General features: G+C 37.8%; 1 protein-coding gene across 1 annotated transcript; it reads left to right on the forward strand.

Moving 5' to 3' along the window:
* The first annotated feature begins 984 nt into the window (after nucleotides 1-984).
* mapkap1 (MAPK associated protein 1) lies at nucleotides 985-20,975 on the forward strand. The gene is made up of 12 exons (XM_085414739.1): nucleotides 985-1,144; nucleotides 2,995-3,473; nucleotides 10,386-10,475; nucleotides 12,005-12,153; nucleotides 12,826-12,998; nucleotides 13,114-13,290; nucleotides 15,124-15,233; nucleotides 16,371-16,478; nucleotides 17,365-17,505; nucleotides 17,965-18,102; nucleotides 18,509-18,606; nucleotides 20,378-20,975. The coding sequence occupies exons 2-12, from the start codon at nucleotides 3,191-3,193 to the stop codon at nucleotides 20,498-20,500; spliced, it is 1,590 nt and encodes a 529-aa protein (XP_085270865.1). The 5' UTR covers nucleotides 985-1,144; nucleotides 2,995-3,190; the 3' UTR covers nucleotides 20,501-20,975.
* The last annotated feature ends 342 nt before the right edge of the window (nucleotides 20,976-21,317 follow it).

Here is a 21,317-nt window from a genome sequence, read left to right on the forward strand (position 1 = left end):
CGTGACAAATACACATATTATACAGCTTATACGGCATTCTCTTAAAATTATGCATGTATTAATAAATTAAGCACTTTATTTTCTTTAGCAGGCTTGACGAAATCGATAAATGTACTCACATCTCTTTAATGACTTTTTGGAAGAATTTAAACATACCTTCAATCATCCTTACACAAAGGAGGATGCAGCCAAATGCTTATTAAACTATTCCAGCAACAACACTGCTGAGCTGATGTAGCTGGGAAGGGTCTGATTAACACAATGGAAAAGCGACAGATGCAAATAATGGCATGTTTATATCGTGGCTCGTTGGAGCATTTCCTTGCGGCTTGTCCATCTCCACTAAATGCTGCCTGCAATACTGTGCAGTTAACACTGTCCAATCGATTTCAGTGCAGAACAAAACGAAATGAACTCTTTCACCATAGGCTCCCCCAGCCTTTGAGCCAATTGTCCAATTACTTTTGGTGTCTTTAAAAAAAGGGTGGCACATTTTAAGGACCTGAATCTTCTGAACTCTTCATTCCAGTTTAAAAGTGGATACCCTCAGACGAAAGGTGAGATTCTACATATTATGTCCATGTCAATTATATAACAATAATTGGAATATGTTTCAGTAAACAGGTAAAAAAAACACAGTTTCCAAATATATATGGACCTCATTTTAGGTCGAAGCACATAAAATGCCCTCCCTGACTGTCGGGTATATTTTTTACAATTATAATTATAACTAAATAATAATAATAATAATAATAATAATAATAATAATAATAATAATAATAATAATAATAATAATGTTAGACTTAATCAAATTAAGTCACATGATATTTTCATAAACAGTTATATTTTAATAAAAGCGTAATAAGGATAAAAATGTTGCAAAATATGTCGATGACTGAGGCTTTCTGTGAAAACGAAATCAGTCTTTTTTTTTCTTTTATCACGAAGTAACGGAACCGGAAGTATAGCCGGGTTGGTTGTGGGTTGGTTGTTAGGCAGAGCATACCAGGTTGAGTTGGTTTGTATTATGACTTTAATGTGGAACATTAGTCGTGATGAACAGAGTTTCTGACTCTATTATGATTATGCTTGTATAATATGGAGAATGGTGGATGTTTCTTTCCCTTGGTGGATACATCTAAAGGTAAGACGTCGTCTTAAACAAGGGAGGTGCAACCAAATGCTGGTCGCGTTAGCTTAAATGAGCTTGCAAGCTACTAGATTGAACCGCTTCTGGTGAAATATTTTTCCAATCCTGATACTAAAAATAAACCTTTTTACCACTCTAAGCAGGCGGACTGCGATTTAAAAAAGTATTACTTTGAAGTCAGCCGGCTACGATGGTTAGCAAAAAAGACAATAGCTACATCACCTATCATTAAAAACAGCTACGATGAATCATTACGTGAGGTGCTTGTTGCAGGTATCAAACAGTATCACTTGGCATTACACGCCATAACACATTTCGCTTTAGAGAAGAAGACCCTTAAGCTGTCAGCAAGGACAAACCTGACAATACACTACAGCTTTTCATTAGTTGCAGTTAGCGTCGTCTAGAAGCTCTTTGCAATTACTGGATCTTCTAATGTAAGATTAGGCCCGCCGCATACAATTTGAACTATTCAAAACCTAACAATATGTTATTAATAGTTTGACGTTTGTTTACTAAAGTTACAAAAAATCTTGGTGCTCTGGTCCTGATCCTTTATTGGACGTGTTAACGTTGGTATCTCATTCAACCTAGTTTGAGTGTGTGGTTGTTTTGGCCTGGCTTACAGCTCTTATTTACATGTTGAAATTATCAACATCTTTATGTTCAGTGTTAATATCACGGACATTCAAACTTCAGTTTTTGTTTGTTGGTATCAAAGTTCAAACCCATTTAAAGAGATTATTGGCAAAATGACAATCTTTGTTTTAACTGTTGAGACTTTTAAAGCCTCTTCAGCCAAGCTGAGGGCTATACTGTGAAGCAGGAGTTGGGTAAACTATGTGTGTTCAGTATATTTAGGGTATCTCTCCATTGTCTGGATTCACATATCCTAAAATTGATGATCAGGATAACCGATCACACAAAGCTGGTTATCAAGTCACTGTGTTAACGAAGGGTCTCCCCTGTGCATTCACACGAAATGTGTGGCACTGGCAGACATCTGACCAATCACAAAATAGGCGTTTCAGGAATCTTGTGACTCTTCTTCCATAGAAGATTATCCCTCTGAGTGATACCTATACTTTAGATATGTTATCAAATTGCATTAAAAATCTTTATCATAAAAATATACCAGTAAAATGCATCACTGTTTTTAAAAATGACGAGAAAACTCTTTACTTAATCTGGTGATTTGGCGCAAGCAATAATAATTTTAATTCTACTTAACAGTTTTATCACTGAGTGGGATTTTGCTGCCATTGATGATTTTTAAGGCAGCAGCTGCACATTAGAGCTCTACATCTTTAAAATAGATCCATTTAAACATTAAAGTTTACTGTCCCACATCAAACAGCTAGCTGTGTCCTCAACCTTTGATCGGGTGTAAAACAGCCTGTTTCAGTTTAAGTGTTGTTTTCAATAAAATGCATGCTCAAAAGAAATGTTTTGTCTCACTCCCATCCCTTCTTGTTGCATGTTGAAGCTCTACTTGGAACCTTGTTAAGATCCAACCATGCAAAATATGAAAAAAAAAACCCTACTTTTTTTTGCCCATTTTTCAAGTGGTTAAACTTTTGATCTGGACTGCATAAAGAACAAAAACAAAAGATTGTATAAAATACAATATTAGTCCCTTAAAAGCAAATGCTGCCTTGGCAGAGGTTTGCTTCTTGTTTTAGTTTATTGTATTTATTTATTTAAACTGTGAAAGTTGGAAGTTAAAGTGGGCTTTGGGATGTGTGAATTGAGCTTAGTTTTTAAATATATCAGTTTTAAAAGATTGAGCTGAAATCCTACTTCTAGACTGCAACATGTAATAACAATTTCTTTGCTCTCCTTAGGGACTACTTTGCCTACCTTGGACCTGAAAAAATAGTCATCAAAAGATGGAAAAGGTGACACCTCTCTTGTCATCAGTCAGAGCTGTAACACTCTCAAACAGAGACTGATAAGAAAAGAAAAGGAACCCTTTGGCATACAGGCAAGAGGGTGAGAAGATTTCCAAAGCGAAAAGACACACTTAGCCAAACAGAGGAAATGGCATTCTTGGACAATCCGGCCATTATCCTGGCTCACATCAGACAATCTCATGTGACCAGTGATGATACTGGAATGTGTGAAATGGTGCTAATAGATCAAGATGTTGATCTTGAGAAGTGCCAGCTTTCTCTGGTGCCTGGTAGCAGCTTTGGGTCAACTGGGTCAGGCCTCCTGAATGAGGGGGGCAGTAGTGTGACAGACAGTCATCCCTGTGACCTCTCTCAGTCTATGGACATCACCTCCAGCTGGGACTTTGGCATTCGTCGGCGCTCCAACACAGGTAAACTCATCTTCAGACTTTAGCTTGTTAGTTGGGCCAGCTTTCTGTCAGACCTCCCTCCTGTCATTATGGTGGGAGGCAGCCAGAAAGCCTGTTCTGCTGCTGTTTGAAGGGGTTTTGTGTGGCTAATCAGGGCCAGTGGTTTCACTGAGTTAAATTGTGTGCAGCGCATGTGAAAAGCTTGGGATTACACTGTGGTTCATTGTGCATTTAAGTAATTTATATGATGTGACATATTCCATTAAATATGGTTATGGAGATGACAAATGACACAGCAAAATGAATAATCATTGACTATGTGTCACCCAGCTTCCGTGTGCTCCAAAATCAAGTGCCTACTCTATATAAAACCAAATTTCTGCAAACATTTGATGACAAAACCATGATGACAAAAAGTGAGGGAAACCCACTACTTCAGCAAATGTGGAATTTATTTTTACATTTTCAGTTTTCATATTGTTGTTCTTTGTTGGTGTTATTACCATTACTACTGTGGCTCCAGTGGATCATGGGCATGAATGTAATAGTAATTTGGCACTTTTAATAATGTCTTTAAACTTCATTTTTCAGGATGGAATGGTGATTCAGCATACGTTTTTAATGACTTACCTAAAGACTTGTAGCGAGTTTTACATTGTCATGGACTGAGAGGATGTTGACCAATAAAGAAGCTCAACTGAAATTTGTAGCTGCCCACATGCCCAGGTCAAATGTGGAAAATATCGCTATGGTCAGACAAGACAAAGCTTGAACTATTTGGCTTGCAAGCAATTCAGCTCAATTTTATTTATGTAGCACCAGATCGCAACAACAGTTGTCTCAAGGCGCTTAATATTGTAAGGTAAAGACCATCCCAATAATAACTTAGAGTTTTAGGTCAGACTACAATAACCTCAGTTTTTATGTGAATTTGGAAGCAGAAAATCAGGTCATCCAGGTCTTTATGTCTGTAAGAAATTCCTGCAGTTTAAATAATTTATGTATATTATCTGGCTTCATGGATAAATAAAGTTGGGTATCCCTGTGGAACTCCCTAGGTAACTTTAGTGTGTAAAGAAGACTCCATTTGCATTAACAAATTGGAGTCTGTTAGCTATGATTTAAGCCACTGCACTGCAGTACCTTTAATACCTACAGCACGCTCAAATTGCTGTAATATTATATTATGGTCAACAGTATGGAATGCTGCACTGAGGCCTAGGAGGACAAGCACAGAGATGAGTCCACTGTTTGTCCACATTTGTAACCTTCACTGAAGCTGTTTCTGGGTTACTGACCGCTTAAAGGCCTGTCTTACGTACTCAAGTCATAGAGATAGGTTGATTATGTTTAAGCTTAAAGCATTAATTAATGGTAAATAATGCTTCTTTGAGTAGTCTTGTAGGAATGGGGTCTAAAAAGCACAATTTTGGCTGCAGTGCTGAAGAGAAACCTAGGATGGTTCTTCTTCACTCAGTATAGAATAGTAAGATCTTCCAGCTTTACAGAGGGCTTTTTATAGAGCAAAAAACTAATCTTCCAGGCTAAAGGATGATCTTCTAAACGAGTGAGTTGCAATTTCCTCTCCAGCTTATGAGTTATGCTTTAAGGTGTGTAAAAGGATGTGTGTTTTGAGGAGAAAAGATGAGGCTTTTAGACCCAAGAGCACTGTTCCAACAATACTTGTTTTTTTTTAAAAGTCATTAAAAATATAAACTGTACAATCAGTCCACAGTGGAAAAAGAACAGTCCATCCATTTGGACTGATCTATTTTCTGCTAGGTCTAGGCTACCCCTGCAACCAAGGCCTCCCTTTACCTGACCACCTCCTCTAACTCTTCTGGAAGGAGTATACCAAGACGCTGCCAAGCCAGCTAATCTCTGGGTCATACGTCTCCCTTGGGGCCAGACATGCTTTGGACACCTCCTCTCAGAGCCTTCCAAGAGACCTGAATGCCTGAACAAGCTCAAGTGTCACCTTTCAATGTGGAAGAGCAGCGGCTCCACTGCAAGCCCCTCTCAAGTGGCCAAGCTCTTCAGTCTATATGAAGGCTGAAGCTCTGCTCTGCCATGATTCATGAACAAGATTGTGAGATATTTGAAGCCCTCCACTTGGGGTGGTAATTTATTCCTGTGCAAGAGTGGGCTGAGCAGGGAAAACATTACATAGGCAGTTTTTGTGCTTATGTTTGACTAATGGTGTGTCATCGTATTGCTGTAATGCAAGAATATTCCACTATAATACTGCTACTCCTGGCATCTTGTGGCAATATATTCACACTGCGAATTACATGGCTGCCATCAATGACAATAGCTCATTGGAAAAAAATGACTAAGCTATCCTTAACTTTGTTTGCAGTAATAAATACTGCTGCCTCGAAACTGCTCTCACAGATGAAGTTCTTTCTTTTTTTTTGTTTGTTTGTTTTTTTGACTCAATAGTCTCAGAAACACAATTGCAGTAAATTTCATTGAAATAGTGTGATATAATTTTGAGGCTATATTGCCTACCCGTAGTTTCACAAATTGTGTGTCCGGATATTTTGTCCTGTGTAAGAAGTTTGTTGTGTTGTCCTTATGTGGTTAGAATCACAGTAAAAATTGTGCTAATTTAATACAGGTCCTGTCTAAATGTGCTCTTTAGTGCTCCTGCTAGCCAGTATAAAAGCAATGTATTATATAATTTGAAAAGCCACAGCTAGTGTTGTGGTATAAGCTGAATAAAAAATAAATAAATAAATAAATGAATAGATAAATTTCATATCATGTGTGAAATTTAGTGTGCTACCAAGCACTGAGAAACTGATGGGACAACAATTCTTCCGAACCATGCTTAAGTTCATTTGTCCTTTTTTATATTTTGTTAATTATTCAAATGGATGAGTAACACAAAAAAACAACCCAATAAAAAGGTTTTCACTCTCAGTTTCAAAATTGCTGTATTTCTACTGTTGGAAATTACATTCAGCACTATAAACAAGACCAGAATTTAATAGAATAATTCACCATTTAGATTTGATTATCTTAAAGCACATGCTCTGTTTTTGCTTGCCATTTAATTACTGTTAAGCAATTAAATGGCAAGCACCCATCAGTATTTTACACTCTTAATGCAAAACGATGATGGTGCCCTCCTAACGTATAGAAAGCATCTCTACTTGTGCTTCCAAAACAACTTTGACCCAACAGAAAAAAGGGACTTCGGGGCTGGGGCTGTTCTGCTGAGTCCAGTAATGGGATGCAGGCAGTAGATCTTCTGCATCCCATGGGTGAATGGTTGGGCTTGTTGCTGAATGTCTTAGTTAATCTTAATGGGATATGAGATGAGGACCTCAGGAGTTTTGGAGGGTAGAATGACTCGAAATAATGCTGCGAAGGGTGCTTGGTCTCCAGTGTTGTCTATGCGGGGACATCAGAATCCAAAATTGTTAAAATAATCGATGTAATTAACTTCATTTGACAGTGGTATTCATTTTGTTGCTGATTGGGTCATCAGGGATATCCTCAGCTGAGACTATATGCCATGGAAAAAGACTATCTGGCTTAACAGACCTCTCTAACCCACGAGTCTTGCCACCCACCAGAATACAGACTTGGTTGTGTCATGTTCTTCTATTATCCCTATAATCCTAAAGTTTGGTGTTATAATCTAATCTAATCAGTCATCAATTGAGGGTGTTGGTGTACTATATTGTTTGTTTTGTAAAAATTGTCTATAGTGAGGTTAAAGTGAGTTTGCAACTACTTTCAGAAATTTTATTTGGAAGGAAAAGTTGGTTTTGGTGAAAGAGGGAGTCCAAAGGTAGACATTGTCTCCTTTTGGCTCCCTTGACTTTTGTATTAGGTTTTGTAGAGTGACGGGGATGGTTTTGGGTTGTGGGTCGAAAGCTGCAATCCTCTGAGACTTTCAGCCTTGACACTGGATACTGACCTCTTGTGGCTCTCATCAGGACTTCACCAAGATAGCTGTGACAAACCAGTGGCTGCTGGTAAGACACGGATTAACAACCATGCAAGTTTTATTTTATGCTAGCCCTTTTTGAACTGCTATACTTTTTTGTGTACACGACTGTATTTAAAGGGTTGGTCATATTATTAAAAAGATTTACATGCCAGATAGTCAGTGTAGCTTCATGAAAACTGGTCTTTTTCTTTAAAGGCTCAATTAGTGGTACTCTATATGGACAAAAGAAGTGAGTCACATCTCTTAATTTTTTAATTCAGGGGTATAAAATTAAGCACCTAGTCATTCTGAAAGCCTTTGACCCATTTCTCTCAAAAATGTTTATTCTAAAGAGCTCACTTAATTGGTTCTCAACATGGTACTGATATATCACCCTTCCAACATTTATTACCACTATTATTGTGGACTGTTGAGCTGCCTTGGCTTACCTTGGACATAAATTGATCTCTACTGTACTAACAACAAAGGAGCTTGCCCTGCACTCATGTTAGACTACCACTCCTTGTTCTTACTACTCAGAAACAGACCACTTACAGAAAGGGACAAACTGTAACTAAGATGGTTACAGTCTGGCCAAAAGTGGCTGAGTCTACCCTTAAGTGCTGTTTTGCCCATACTGATTAGAATCCGTATCATCACAAAGCTACCCAGGGTTCCCACACAGAAATAGAAGTATATCCCTCTTCAGTATAAAAAGTTGCATAGTCTGTCACAATATAGAACTTAATAGACGTATACCAAAATAAGAAAACTTTGAATAAAGTTTGGATAAAGGATGACGTTTGTCTCTTGCTGATAGACGTACCTTGCATTTAGATTTGGCGGCACTCTAGCCCACAGATGCAGGTACAAAAGAGCACTGCAAAGAAAAACTATACATGACAAATTGATAATGCCCTCCTATAACACAATCACCTACGGAGCCCGTGGCAAAGAATATGTGCAATAACTGATCACATGAGCACAGACAGTTCCCGTATTGTCCATAATGCTTCACTCCCTGATGTATTAAACCATTTCTATGCCAATTTTGACAGACTCAATACAGAGACTCCCATCAAAACCCTGCCACCACCAGATGGCCATGTACCTCTGCCCTCTGAGGTCAGGTCCTCCCTAAACAGAGTGAATTAACACAAAGCTGCTGGCCCTGACGGTATACCAGAACCCGTGATCAGAGCATGTGGCAGTAAGCTGGCTGAGGTGTTTATTAACATCTTTAACTTGTCCTCAAATGCTTACAAGTCGATGAAGGTTAGAAGGGTGGTGGATCAGTTCTCCAGCTAGTCCAGTCTTGGGAAAGATCCTGAATCCCCAAGTTGTCCCCGATGCAGTCATCAGAGTGCGACTGTTAGAAAGTTAAACATTTGTAGATATAAAGGTGTTTGTTTGTTTTTTGGTTGTTGTTTTTTTATTTAACCTCTGTTTAACTAGGAAGATCCCATTTTGATTAAAAACCCTTGAAACCTTTCAAGGGAGACCTGGCCAAGATGGGCAGCAGCAAGTATCACGCAGTTACAAAAATGACACAATTAAACACACACAACAACAACAAAACACACATACACAAAAATGCAAATGAAATTTAATTAAAATGACAAGCAATCTAATTGAAACAGTTGCATGTTATGGATTAAAAACACTTAATGAAAATAATTTTGTCATTTTCCAGTCATTCTGCAGCTCGTTCCAAGCCAAGGGTGCTAAATGGACAAAAGCTCTTTTGCCAAGTTCAGTTTGTGCAAATGGAACAGAAAGCAACAAGTAATCTTATGGACGAAGAGAATAACGACCAGCATGTTTCATTGCAAGGAGGGAACATGTATATAGAAGGCAGCAATCCAGTTATTGCTTTACATCTAAAGCTATATCAATAAGAGTTAAAGGTTCTATCAATGTGTGAGAGACTTGTGGTAAAAAGCTCAGAGTAAAAACGTGCTATAGAAGTAGAAGTAAATTTACTTCACTTTGCCCTTAAACACTACTTAATGATTATAGCTCCGTACCATTACTACCTCTTTCCTTTCTAAGCTGGTAATGAAATTATTTCACCTTGTCCAGCAAATGCAGAGAAAACCCGGTTTTCGTCAACTGCAGAAACTGAACAGGCAACAAGCTTTAAATTCCTTAATCTATGTCATTTTCTATAGATACACCTTCTGTCTAATACAAAAATGTCAATAATCCCTACACTTTCTGAGGAGGTTGAAAAATACCTTGGTAGCATCTCCTACTGCACTGTACAAAGCATTATAACATCTTGTATAACAGTGTTGTATGGTAACTAGGCGACCGTTGGTCAAAGGGCCCTGCAGTGGGTAGTAAAAGCAGCTGAGCAGTGTTAATAGTGTAACTGTCAGCAACTTGTCATCAAAGACATCTAAAAGTGTTGCATCCGACATGAGTGTAACTCTGTCTCTGACCATATTTCGTAAGTATTTTATCAAATGGACTCTATTAAACACACATTCATACACTATATTATACACAATGACTGAATCTGAAACTGTGATATGCCGCCACTTCAGCAATAACAGACTAGCAATAAGTTACTAATCCTATATTTTATATACATCTTATTCTGTATTTTATTGTATGATATTGTAATGCATTTGAATTTCCCTCCTTTTTAAATCTTTTATCTTATTCTGTGTTTTATCTTACTTTGCTTTCTGCACAATAACATACAACAACATATTGCAAATTTCATTATACCGGCTATGCTTGTTACATGTGTAATAAAATGGTAAAGTCAACTGAATCAAACTTTTGGAGAGCAATGACATCCTCTGTGGTTGGAAATAATGACTGTTCAATGATCTACATTCTATAGAATCAGTTGTTTACAGGAATTTACAATAATTTTCATGATGTGTCGTAAATGATGATCTGTTGTCTGTTTAACTAAGTTTTAGTGACTCTGTTTTTGTATGCAATGAAGTTAATGACCAGCTGTCCTTTCTTTGTAGCCCAAAGACTTGAAAGACTAAGAAAAGAACGACAGAACCAAATCAAATGCAAAAACATTCAGTGGAAAGAGAGGGCGTCCTCCCAGTCAGGTACTGTTCCTAGTCATTTCTAAATACCTTTACTTTTTAAAATTTCACATTTTACAAACTTTGTAACACCATGTTTTACAAACGTTGTTTTTGCTTGTCATTTATATCCCTTAATGTCATTCTGATTACGTAGTTTGCTGAGGATCTGCATGTTCAAATGATTTTGTCTAAAATATGACATCAAATATTCTGTTGCCACAGGGCACAGACCACTTCATTAGTAATATATACTGAAGCATTTATAGAAGAGTATCTTAACATTTTAAGTAATCAAAGACAAAAATCTGTCTTTATTGAACCTGAATCAGTAACTGAACCAGTGAAGTGAATGGCACTTCTATACAGTGGTGTGAAAAAGTGTTTACCTCTTTCCTGATTTCCATTTTTTTTTTTGTATGTCACACTTAAATGTTTCAGATCATCAAACAAATAACACAACACAGATAACACAAGTAAACAAAATACAGTTTCTAAATGAATGTGTTTATGGCAGAGTTCTAAGACGAAAACCACTGCTGAGCAAAAGGAACATAAAGACTCGTTTCAGTTTTGCCAGAAAACATCGTGACAATCCCCAAGACCTTTGGCTAAGTGCTCTGTGGACTGACTAGACAAAAGTTGAACTTTTTGGAAGGTGTGTGTCCTATTACAGGGTGGTGGATCAAAAAGTCATACACAGTTTCAGAAAAGGAACATCTTACCAACAGTAAAATATCATGGTGATGTGATGGTCTTGGACTGTCTTGCTGCTTCAGGACCCATAAAACTTGCTGTGGTAAATGAACCATGAATTCTGCTCTCTACCAAAACATCCTGAAGGAGAATGTCTGGCTAATTGTTCCTGAACTCAGGCTGAAGCACAATTAGGTTCTGCAGCAGGACTATGATCTAAAACACAACAGTAAGTCCACCTTGCTGTTGTGAGACTTTGGAGTGGCCTGATTCCAACTGAGATTCGGTGGCCATAAAAAGGCGGTTCATGCTCGAAAACCCTCCAGTGTGGCTTAATTACAACCACTCTGCAAAAATGAGTAAGCCAAAGTTCCTCCACATTGCTGGAAAAAAAATCATTGTCAGTTATTGCAAACATTTGATTGCAGTTGTTGCTGCAAATGCTGTTGTTGTGTGGCCCAACCACTTATTAGGTTTAGGGTGCAATAACTTTTTCACACAGGGCCATGTATGTTTGGAATTGTTCCCCGCTTAATAATAAAAACCTTCATTTAAAAACTGCATTTTGTGTTTAGTTTGGTTATCTTTGTCTAAGATTGATATTTGTTTGCTGAGCTGAAACATTTAAGTGTGACAAACATACAAAAAATAGGAAATCGGGAAATGGTCAGATGTTTTTTCACACTGTATCAACACGAGCTGTTTGATAAAATCTCCTTAAATTCTCAGCAAAACCTCTAAGATAATGTGTTTAGATTCAGACACAAAAGCTCTTTAGTTGACAAAACTCCATCAGTATACGTTAACTCTTTTTTTTTTTTTTTCTTCTTCTTCCTGTTTCTGTGTGTTCTGTCCAGTGGAAGATCTGGGGTCTCTGTTTGAAAAGCGCAACTTTAAAGACAGGCCGCAGACAACTGGAACAAAATCCACTTTGTCACTGAGGCTTGAGCAGTGTCCCCAGCAGCTCAATAATCCCTTCAATGAATACTCTAAATTTGATGGCAAGGTGAATTATTCAACATTTTATTTAGGTTTATTTGGACATTAAATAATAGGATTTGAATCCAGTTTTGTAGAGTGGGGAAAACCTTTGTCTTCAATTTGATTTTCTTCAAGAATTGATAAGCTTTTTCTTTGTATAGGTTTTTCCATATATCATGATAGTCAGGACAGTACTCAATTTTCACTCAATTCAGGTTGAAAATTTTGTTTCTAACTAAATAAGCAGTTATAAATTTTATTGAAGTTATTACCCAAATAATCACAGCACAGTTTCAATCTAATTGTGTATTTATTTCTCCTTTGGCATTTGATGGTAGAATGCCACAGTAGAAATAAATAATTTCATTTGTCTGGTAGGACTTATAGGATCAGCTTTGTGTTTTGAAGTCTGCCTCAAAGGCATATGGTGCTATCAAGCATTCGCAGCAGGTGAATCTGCGCAGCCACAAAATTGACAGACATACGAACGTGCTTGTGCTAATGATCTAATCTGATGACAAAATGTACATCACTTTGACCCATGCTGACTCTAGCAGCCTTGTGGATGTGGAAACTATAACTTGCCTGTTAGTGTTTATTTGAAAAACAATAAGTTAATATTTGTCTACGTTTTGTCTGTTTGTTCGATGTAATGTTTTGTTTTGTTTTTACTGCACAATCCTCTCTTCACTTTTAGGGCCACATCGGCACCACAGCTACAAAAAAGATAGACGTCTACCTATCAATGCAAATGACTCAGGAGAAAGTACATCCAATGACAGTGGTGACCATCGCCAATGCCCGTGTCCATGACCTCATTGGACTTATCTGTTGGCAATACACAAGCGAGGGACGAGAACCCAAACTCAAGTGAGCACAAAATGGCTAAAAAATAAAACTGCTACATTTCACAGGATGTCTTTTTCTTTGTAACACACTTTTTCTGTCTCTCTATATCCAAATCCTTCCACCGCATATCCAACAGTGAAAATGTGAATGCTTATTGCCTTCACATTGCTGAAGATGATGGCGAGGTAGACACTGACTTCCCTCCGCTAGACTCCAATGAGCCAATACACAAGTTTGGTTTCAGCACTCTGGCCTTGGTGGAGAAATACTCCTCCCCTGGCATCGCTTCCAGGCAGTCACTGTTTGTTAGAATGTAAGTATGAAATGAGTGATATATCACTTATAACAACAAATGGTGGAAAGCTGATAGAGTTGTCTAATTATAGATACTTACATAAGTCTTGCTAGGACTAAGATAATGATTTCCATCTATGAATAAAACTACATTGTTGGGACAGCACAAAATGACATAAACAACCAGTTTGGCTCTGTAGGTTCACAGTCATCCAGGTAATGGTAGCCTTAAGAGCTAAACAGGAAGGCAACTTAGGTTTTTTTTTTTGTTTGTTTGTTTGTTTTGGTTTGGTTTTTGTGAAGACGATTCACCTCTCAAACAAGAGGCTTCTTCAGTTTTAAAAGTTGACAGCCAATATATTTAAACAGTAGTTGGGTTGTCCCATAGGAGGTGATTATTGACCCACTATTAATCATGTGCATAATCACATAAGTTGTGAAAAAAGGCATGGGTCATTAGCATCAGGATTTTGGGTAAAACCACTGTGAGACCTTGCCTTGTCCTGTCATGTGACCTATCAAGGTCACCTAACGCAACTTGAGTTTAGAACAACGGTTAGCATCCCCTTTTTAGCTGTTGGCATGGTGATGTTTTGTTTTTTATTTAGAGATTTAATGACCTTTTCTTCAATTGTGATGTTGGATGGAGATGGTCTTGCACTGGAGAGGATAGCTGAAAGCTTCATCCTGATTTCCTCCGGTTGTTAACAACAGAAACAACAATAAGTATCATTAAACTATGAGGATAACCACTAATTTTCTGTTCACAAATTTATATAAGACTGAGGTTATTGTACTTGGCCCTAAAAGTCTTTGAAATATGGTATCTAACCAGATGCCGACTCTGGATGGCATTACCTCGGCCTCGAGTAATACTGCGAGGAATCTTAGACCCTTTTTTTTTTTTTTTTTTTTTTTTTTAAATATGAGCATGTCATTCAATGCTTATATTAATCATGTCTCAGAGTGATGTTGACTTCTTTGAATTCTAAGCTGGACTACTGTAATTTCTTATTATCAGGATGTCCTATAAACTGATGTAAAAATCAGCTAATCCAAAATGCTGCAGTAGGAATACTGGCGGGGACTAAAAAGAGAGAACATATTTTTTCCTGTGTGGGCTTCCCTTCATTGGCTCCCTGTTAAATCCAGAATCAAATTTAAAATCCTTCACCTCATACAAGGTCCTGAGTAAACAGACCCCATCTTAACCTAATATTCTAATCACACCAATTAAGCCGTTTGCTCTCAGACTGCAAACTTGTTGTTCCTAGAGTATTTAAAAGACGAATGGGACGTAGAGTATTAACTTCCAGGCCCCTTTTCTGTGGAATCAGCTTCAAGTTTGTATTTAGGAGATGGACGCCCTGCCTGATTTGGCGCTATATAAATATTTCCAGTATTAAACGATGTTAGGGTGTGGACAAGTAAATTTTTACAGGCTGATTATTTTGTGCTGCATTTAAATAAATATTTGAATATTTGGCAACAGGAAGGCATTTGTATACAACAGTAATACTGTTTAATTGCTAAAAGTAAGGTCTATGATAATAATTTCTCCAAAAACTATTTAAAGTAAAATGTTCCAAATAAGGTAGTTGAGATTAAAAATACATGAGGTGGCTATTCAAAACAAACAACATATTGAAACTTCCTGCTGTTTGCAAATTGAAAGCAGAACACAGTAGATTATTTATTCAGATTACAATCTTGTCTTCGTGTCTTCAGCTTAGCAGTTTGTGCTAGCACAAAAAGCAGTACTCTGATACTCGCATCTTATTGCTATGAAACAATCAGAACCATTAAATGTTGCTTAATGCATTCTTAATTATTTTCTATTTTTCTATTTTAGAAATGCTGCTCATGGTTTTTCTCTAATTCCGGTGGACAATTTGAAGGTGACTATGAAGGAAATTCTCCAGAAAGCTCTCAAGAAGAGGAAAGGTTCACAGAAAGGCTCGGGTAATGATGTTTGCACCATTTATTCCCTTCTCTCTTTAATGCAAGGAAGACGGTGTGCTGTCTTTTTATGATCTGTTAATCATAAAAGTGTGCTGTTTTCCTTGAATTATCCATAAATATAATCCATAAATATAATCTCTTTTGGATACATTGGGCATAATTCTACATCTTTGTATTTTGTGTCTGAAAATAGTTTTTGGCATGTTTTACTATATACCTCACATTGCTAGATAAGGAGTGATTAACCTACAGACTGCCTAGATTGTAACTTGACTTTCCACTCCGAGTGCCTTGTACAGATACAGGCCCTTAGCAAGCAGTGGCAGTTATGAGAGCTGAGTGTCAGCCATTTTCCAGGCACTTCCCAGATGCTGGGAGTCCTCCCTCCTTCTCCTGGGACATCTCTGCTTTCTACTATGAACACACTTTTCATTAAGTTGCAGAATGTTACCAAGTGTGTGTATGTGAGGATAGCATGTCAGTGATGGAAATAACTATCTCTTTTCATCAGCAAGAGTTTTGTTTCTGAGAGACAGTAATTTTATTAACTGTGTTTGATCTAAAGAAGTCAAACCAAAGAAGGTTCACATTACAGGAATTCAGAGGAGACAAAGGGAATGGCTAGAAATTTAATAATACATAGAATATCTTGGCTCTTAAGAGGGAAGTTTGGTGGAGTAGAGCTGCAGTGACCCTAATGACACTGGTCTCTAATTAGTGACAGCAACCAGTGGTTGTAGAGCCTAAAACGTTTCACTTTTGACACATGAATGAATATGCATTTGACAATTTGACACATGAGACACGCAGACTTCAGGAGGAGTTACAGTATCTGATTAGTCCGAAAGTCACGGGCAAAGGAGAATCCCAGATTATTTTGGATATGCTTCTTTTTTTAAAAAATATATATTTACATATCTACAGTTCCAGTTGTTACCAGTAGCTTTCCTATTAGTTAACATTTCATTCTACTTGAACAACTGCAGCACAGTCAAACAATTAGTCTGGCACTAGTTTGAAAGTAACAACTAAAAACAAGACCAAAGTTGTTGAAAAATAACTTTCTCATAAGAGTTTTGCAATATCAATAAAAGTTGTCAGTGCTGTGTTGATGTAAATACTCTCATTCTCAAACAGGGCCCTTGTATCGTCTCGAGAAGCAGACCGAGCCAAATGTAGCAGTAGACCTGGACTCCTCACTGGAGAGCCAGAGTACCCTGGAATTTTGCCTGGTCAGAGAAAACAGTAAGTGATCTTACAATGACTGTTGTCATGAGACCTCTAGACAGCAAACCTCTTGCATGGACTAAGTAAGGTACATAAAAAAGTTATTATGTTTGGAAAGATAAGTGTCTGGACTTCTTTAAGTTTCTTGACGACATTTCACCTCTTGTCTGAGAAGCTTCTTCAGCTGGCTTCTACACACCTTGGCTTGTGTGATTAGGCAGAGGACCCCAAGAGGGTCCATAACCCTTTTGGGGACATTTCCAAATAGGGCTTAAAATCTGGGACTCTCCACCAATTGCTCTTAGAACTGAAGAAGCTTCTCGGATGAGAAGACCTCTTCAGGAAACTTAAAGAAGTCCTGACGCATATTCTTGATGCCAGAATATGGCAGGTGTGTTGTACAGCTTGCTTTGTCCTTTCATATGATATAGTACTCTATGTGGTTTCTTTAAAAATAATTACACGGCCAACTTTGACCTTGGGCACTAACAGGAAGGTCGAGGTCAGACGCTTAGCCAACCTAGGTACTCATTATCCCCCAAGTCATACTATACTGTGAATTTTAAAGTCAATTCATGAAAAAATACAAAATGTAAACTGATTTTCTGATTTGGTGTGATCTTGATGTTGACCCAATTTTCACCTAAATTAAAATACCTGGAGTTGGTGTGACCTTGACCCAGTTATTATCAAAATGAAATCAGCTGGAGCTATTATTGGTATCTACCGTCCCACAGAATAAAAAAAATGATATTTTGAAAAATGTGGACGCTAGACTGCAAACAAACAAACTGATTACATATTTCCTTCCTTCTGGAAGAGCAACATCAAACTTTAAGTATAGCCCTTGCCCTTCAGGGGTAGTTGCACTCTCTGAGTGCTCTTGTTTTCTTTCTGTCTTCAGGCTCCAGAGGTGAGGAGAGTTCAGAGGAAGACCCTCCTATTGACATCACCACAGTCCAAGACATGTTGAGCAGTCATCACTACAAGTCCTTCAAGATCAGCATGATCCACAAACTGCGTTTCACCACAGATGTCCAGCTAGGTACAAACTGCTTGATGCACGTTATCCGCTTACAAGTTGTAGTCAGTATTTTTTTAATTAAATTCATTGTGTGCAGCTTACAAAGATTTTTTTTTTAATGGATTTTTTATGATTATGTATACTTGAAATACAATGGATCCCTATTTCTCCACAAAGAATGATGCATCTCATTTTTAGTGATTTTTGAATAGCAGCTGTATTTTTTTTTTAAACAATGAATTTAAAAAAAAAAGTTTTTTGTTTTTTTAATTCATTGTTTAAACCTTAATATTAAAACAGTTTTTAAAGAACAGTCGAAACAACTAGAGGTAACAAATAAAAAACAAACAAATGGATTGCAAGAATTTATTGCAATTATGCAATGCGTGGCTACCGCAGCATTCTGCAGCGCCAACAGTGAATGTGTATCATGTATGAAATACATTGACCATCATGTTTTACATATGGGTATCTCATCAGGGATTTCAGGAGAAAAACTGGAGATTGATCCTGTCACCAATCAGAAAGCCAGTACTAAGTTCTGGATTCGGCAGAAACCCATTTCCATTGACTCGGACCACCTTTGTGCTTGTGACCTTGTGGAGGAAAGAAGCCCTAGTGAGTGGAGCACAGAAACATTAGGTCACCCTGCACATGTCAACACACTATTCATGTACTTAAACTTTCGTTACCTTTAAGGTTTATTTTGCTTTTATCCATTTATCTACATCTACACTACTCAAAAATTAAAGGAACACTGAGTTCCTTATCCCAGAAGTCAGTTAAACTTCTGGCATATTGATCCGGTCAATTTAAGTAGCTTACGGGGTTATTGATGCATTTCAGCTGTTTTGGTGTTAATGAAATTAATGAAAGGTGCACTAGAAGGCCAAACCATACTGACATTCTTGGTGACATTCAAATAGTTTCATCTCCTGCTCCTATCCTGCAGTCAGCCCAGAATGGTTGTTGGACAAGTTTGTTGTATCATTTTGGTCTAATGAAACATGTTTTTCCTTTACAGGTCATGCAATATTTAAACTCACTTATCTCAGCAATCATGACTACAAGCCTCTCTACTTTGAGTCTGATGCTGCTACTGTCAATGAAATAGTGCTGAAGGTGAGTTTGAGCTGAATGTCTGTGCTGGAACATATTTCTGTGAGGACAAAGATTTAACAGTTTTGATTTAATACCTGCTAAATATGGCAAAGCAGGAGTGGCAAAAGAGACTAAGCAGATCAGAACAATCTCTGTTATGTTAAAAGAACGAGTGTTTACGCAAGTACAGTTTAATGTACGCATTTCCCTTGATGATTTTCCTTTTGTTGGTCAGCTTTGATTAGATTGCAGTACCCTTCAACTCGTTAAAACAACTGCGTCGTTTTTATTTTTAGATCAGAACGATGGAAAGTAGCTCTGTTCCAATGTGTCACCATCAAATGTGAATGTACACCATGAGTACAAAGAGACTCGCATGTCTGTAGTTGCTGATGTGTGACACTCTTTGCAGAGATGCTGCACACAGGCAGTGCTTCGAAATATCATGTTTCATGATCCAACAGGACAAAACCAAAACTTATATCCTCGTGCAGTCGGTGAAATGGCTCAATGAGGTCCTTGCCAGTGCGCTCGAATGGAACATCCATTAATAGGAAAGGCTAGTTGGTGCTATTTAACATTCTGAGCAGGATGCACACAAGCAGTGCACATCTCTTCAGATACCCAGCCACTAGAATTGGGTCATAATTTGGTCCAAAGTTTTAGCATACCACAATTATTTCCCATCAAAAACTGTTCCTTTTCAGTGCGAGTGTCAGGACTCAGTTGATAAAGTCTGTCCCTTGTCTCTCCTGTATCTTTTGTGCTATGGACACTACATATTCATAGCTCTTGTTAGTACACCTCCAAACATTGCTCTACCAACCTATTAAACCTGGGTCAGTCAACTAGGAGCTATTTCTGTTAATTTTGCCCGTGTTTTATGTCCACATCACCATGGGATATTTGTAAACGTCACCACGTACGCTTCAACCCACTCTGCTTCCGCCAAAGCCCCAGGGCAAACCAGGTTCTGTTAAATCAGCGTCTGTGTACAGCTCGAGTCAGTCAATGCCGGTTGTGTTATACGGCTGACCACATGGATCACCCAACCTCCTCAGGTGGCTGTCTGCATTTCCAACACTCCTGGACTGATGTGTGCATGGCTTCCTAAGAGCTGGAAGAAGTGCTTGTAACCTGTAGGTTTTGAGGAGTGAAATGCATGAAGGGTTAACGAGAGTGCCGTTTGGTAGCTTGGGTTGGGTTGATGGGGCAGCAGGTAGTTTTCTCTTTGGTGCTGGCGCTGATTCCTGCAACCTTCAGCCTTTTAGCATAGGCAAAGGGTCAGTCCTCTGCTTCCAGCCTAGAGCTGCTGAAGCAAGGGGGAAATAGCTGAACCAGTCCAGCAGATCTGTCCTTGAAAGTAAATGTTTACTATGACTGCCTGTATTCTTTCCATCTTGTTCGTGCCAAAAAATGCTTTTTTGTGACTAACTGTGTGATTGTTGGGATTTGAAGAAATGAGAGCAAATTATGCGCTTTTGTTTTATGCCGCTAGAAACAAAGTGCGTTAAGATACAATTTTAAAATGGATTCTTTGCTAAGTTGTTTTGTGACACTGTTTAATCCCCTGAGTTTGAAACACCTTCAGCTAATACTGAAGACCAGTTATTAAAGAAAGAAAGAAACAGCAGAAAGTCTGGATCCTTGGAAAGAAGATGTAAAGAAAAAAGGGGTGGCTCAATAATTTTTCACAGTACTGTAGTGCAGTGTTTGAAATGCAAATGAATGCATCACACAAATCTTTTAAGTCAATTCATAATTAATGCCAGTTTTTCCCAATTTTTTTCAGATAAACTACATCTTGGAGTCCCGGGCTAGCACCTCCCGTGCTGATTACTTTGCCCAGAAACAACGAAAACTGAGCCGCCGGACCAGCTTCAGTTTCCAGAAGGAGAAGAAGACTGGGCAATAGACGGGCTCCTCTGCCACCTGTCAGTTCATTCTCTCTATATAGCCTTGTATATGGAGAGCATCAACCTAAATCTACAATCCCTATAAAGAAGACTGGCAGAAATGCGACAAAGATGAAAATGAGAGGAAGAGAGCAATGGTTAGAAAATGGTCCTGTAGGATGTATGTCTGCTTCAGCAGAGCAAGGTGGAAGTTTCTGAAACTTCACCAGTGTCAAGTCATTCTTTTTCTAACATTGAAAAAAAGACTTGTTTTGGCTGTTGTGTTTTTGTCAGGTTTTTTTTTTTTTTTTTTAAACTTTTTGTTCATTCATTGCCTCTGAATCTAAGCTCTGTCCTCCAGGATGGATATGTAGAGCTTCAACAAGTTGGCAATGTGCACCAAAAAAAATCAAAGCTACAGACTGTATTATAGCTTTTGCCCTCCTCGTCTAACAGATTTAACACGATGTGAAAATAAAGGTTTCACATTTTTAATGTATTGTACAGAGATATTTTTTATTTAGGAAATGAAAAGGTGTCTCTGGACTGTGTTGTTGGGTTTATCAGTCTAACATTAAAGCATTTCATTCAGGCATATATTTAAAAAAAAAAAAAAAGTTTTAATAGCAAATATTCTTCATGCTTTTAGAAGATCAAACACTTTTAGAAATAAAAAAAAAATTGTTAATTTGAAAGTTTTAAAGGGATAAATGGACTGGTTCTTATCTGTGCACTCAAAGCGCTTCATACAACTTGCCTCATTCATCTGTACAAGCACTTTTTTTCCTCTGATTTTTCTGCTGAAGTGCTTTTTATCTAACATTCAGATACATTCAT

Source organism: Rhamphochromis longiceps, linkage group LG7 (assembly GCF_057381845.1).
Source record: "Rhamphochromis longiceps isolate RC_006_pf linkage group LG7, R_longiceps_female_GT1.1, whole genome shotgun sequence".
NCBI classification, from domain to species: Eukaryota; Metazoa; Chordata; class Actinopteri; order Cichliformes; family Cichlidae; genus Rhamphochromis; species Rhamphochromis longiceps.

Excerpts from the sequence above, each read along its gene's own strand:
- mapkap1 (XM_085414739.1), top strand. The coding sequence starts at position 3,191 with ATGGCATTCTTGGACAATCCGGCCATTATCCTGGCTCACATCAGACAA. Across the intron at positions 12,154-12,825 it reads ACTCTAAATTTGATGGCAAG|GGCCACATCGGCACCACAGC; the intron begins GTGAATTATTCA and ends CTTCACTTTTAG. Across the intron at positions 18,103-18,508 it reads TGTGGAGGAAAGAAGCCCTA|GTCATGCAATATTTAAACTC; the intron begins GTGAGTGGAGCA and ends TTTCCTTTACAG.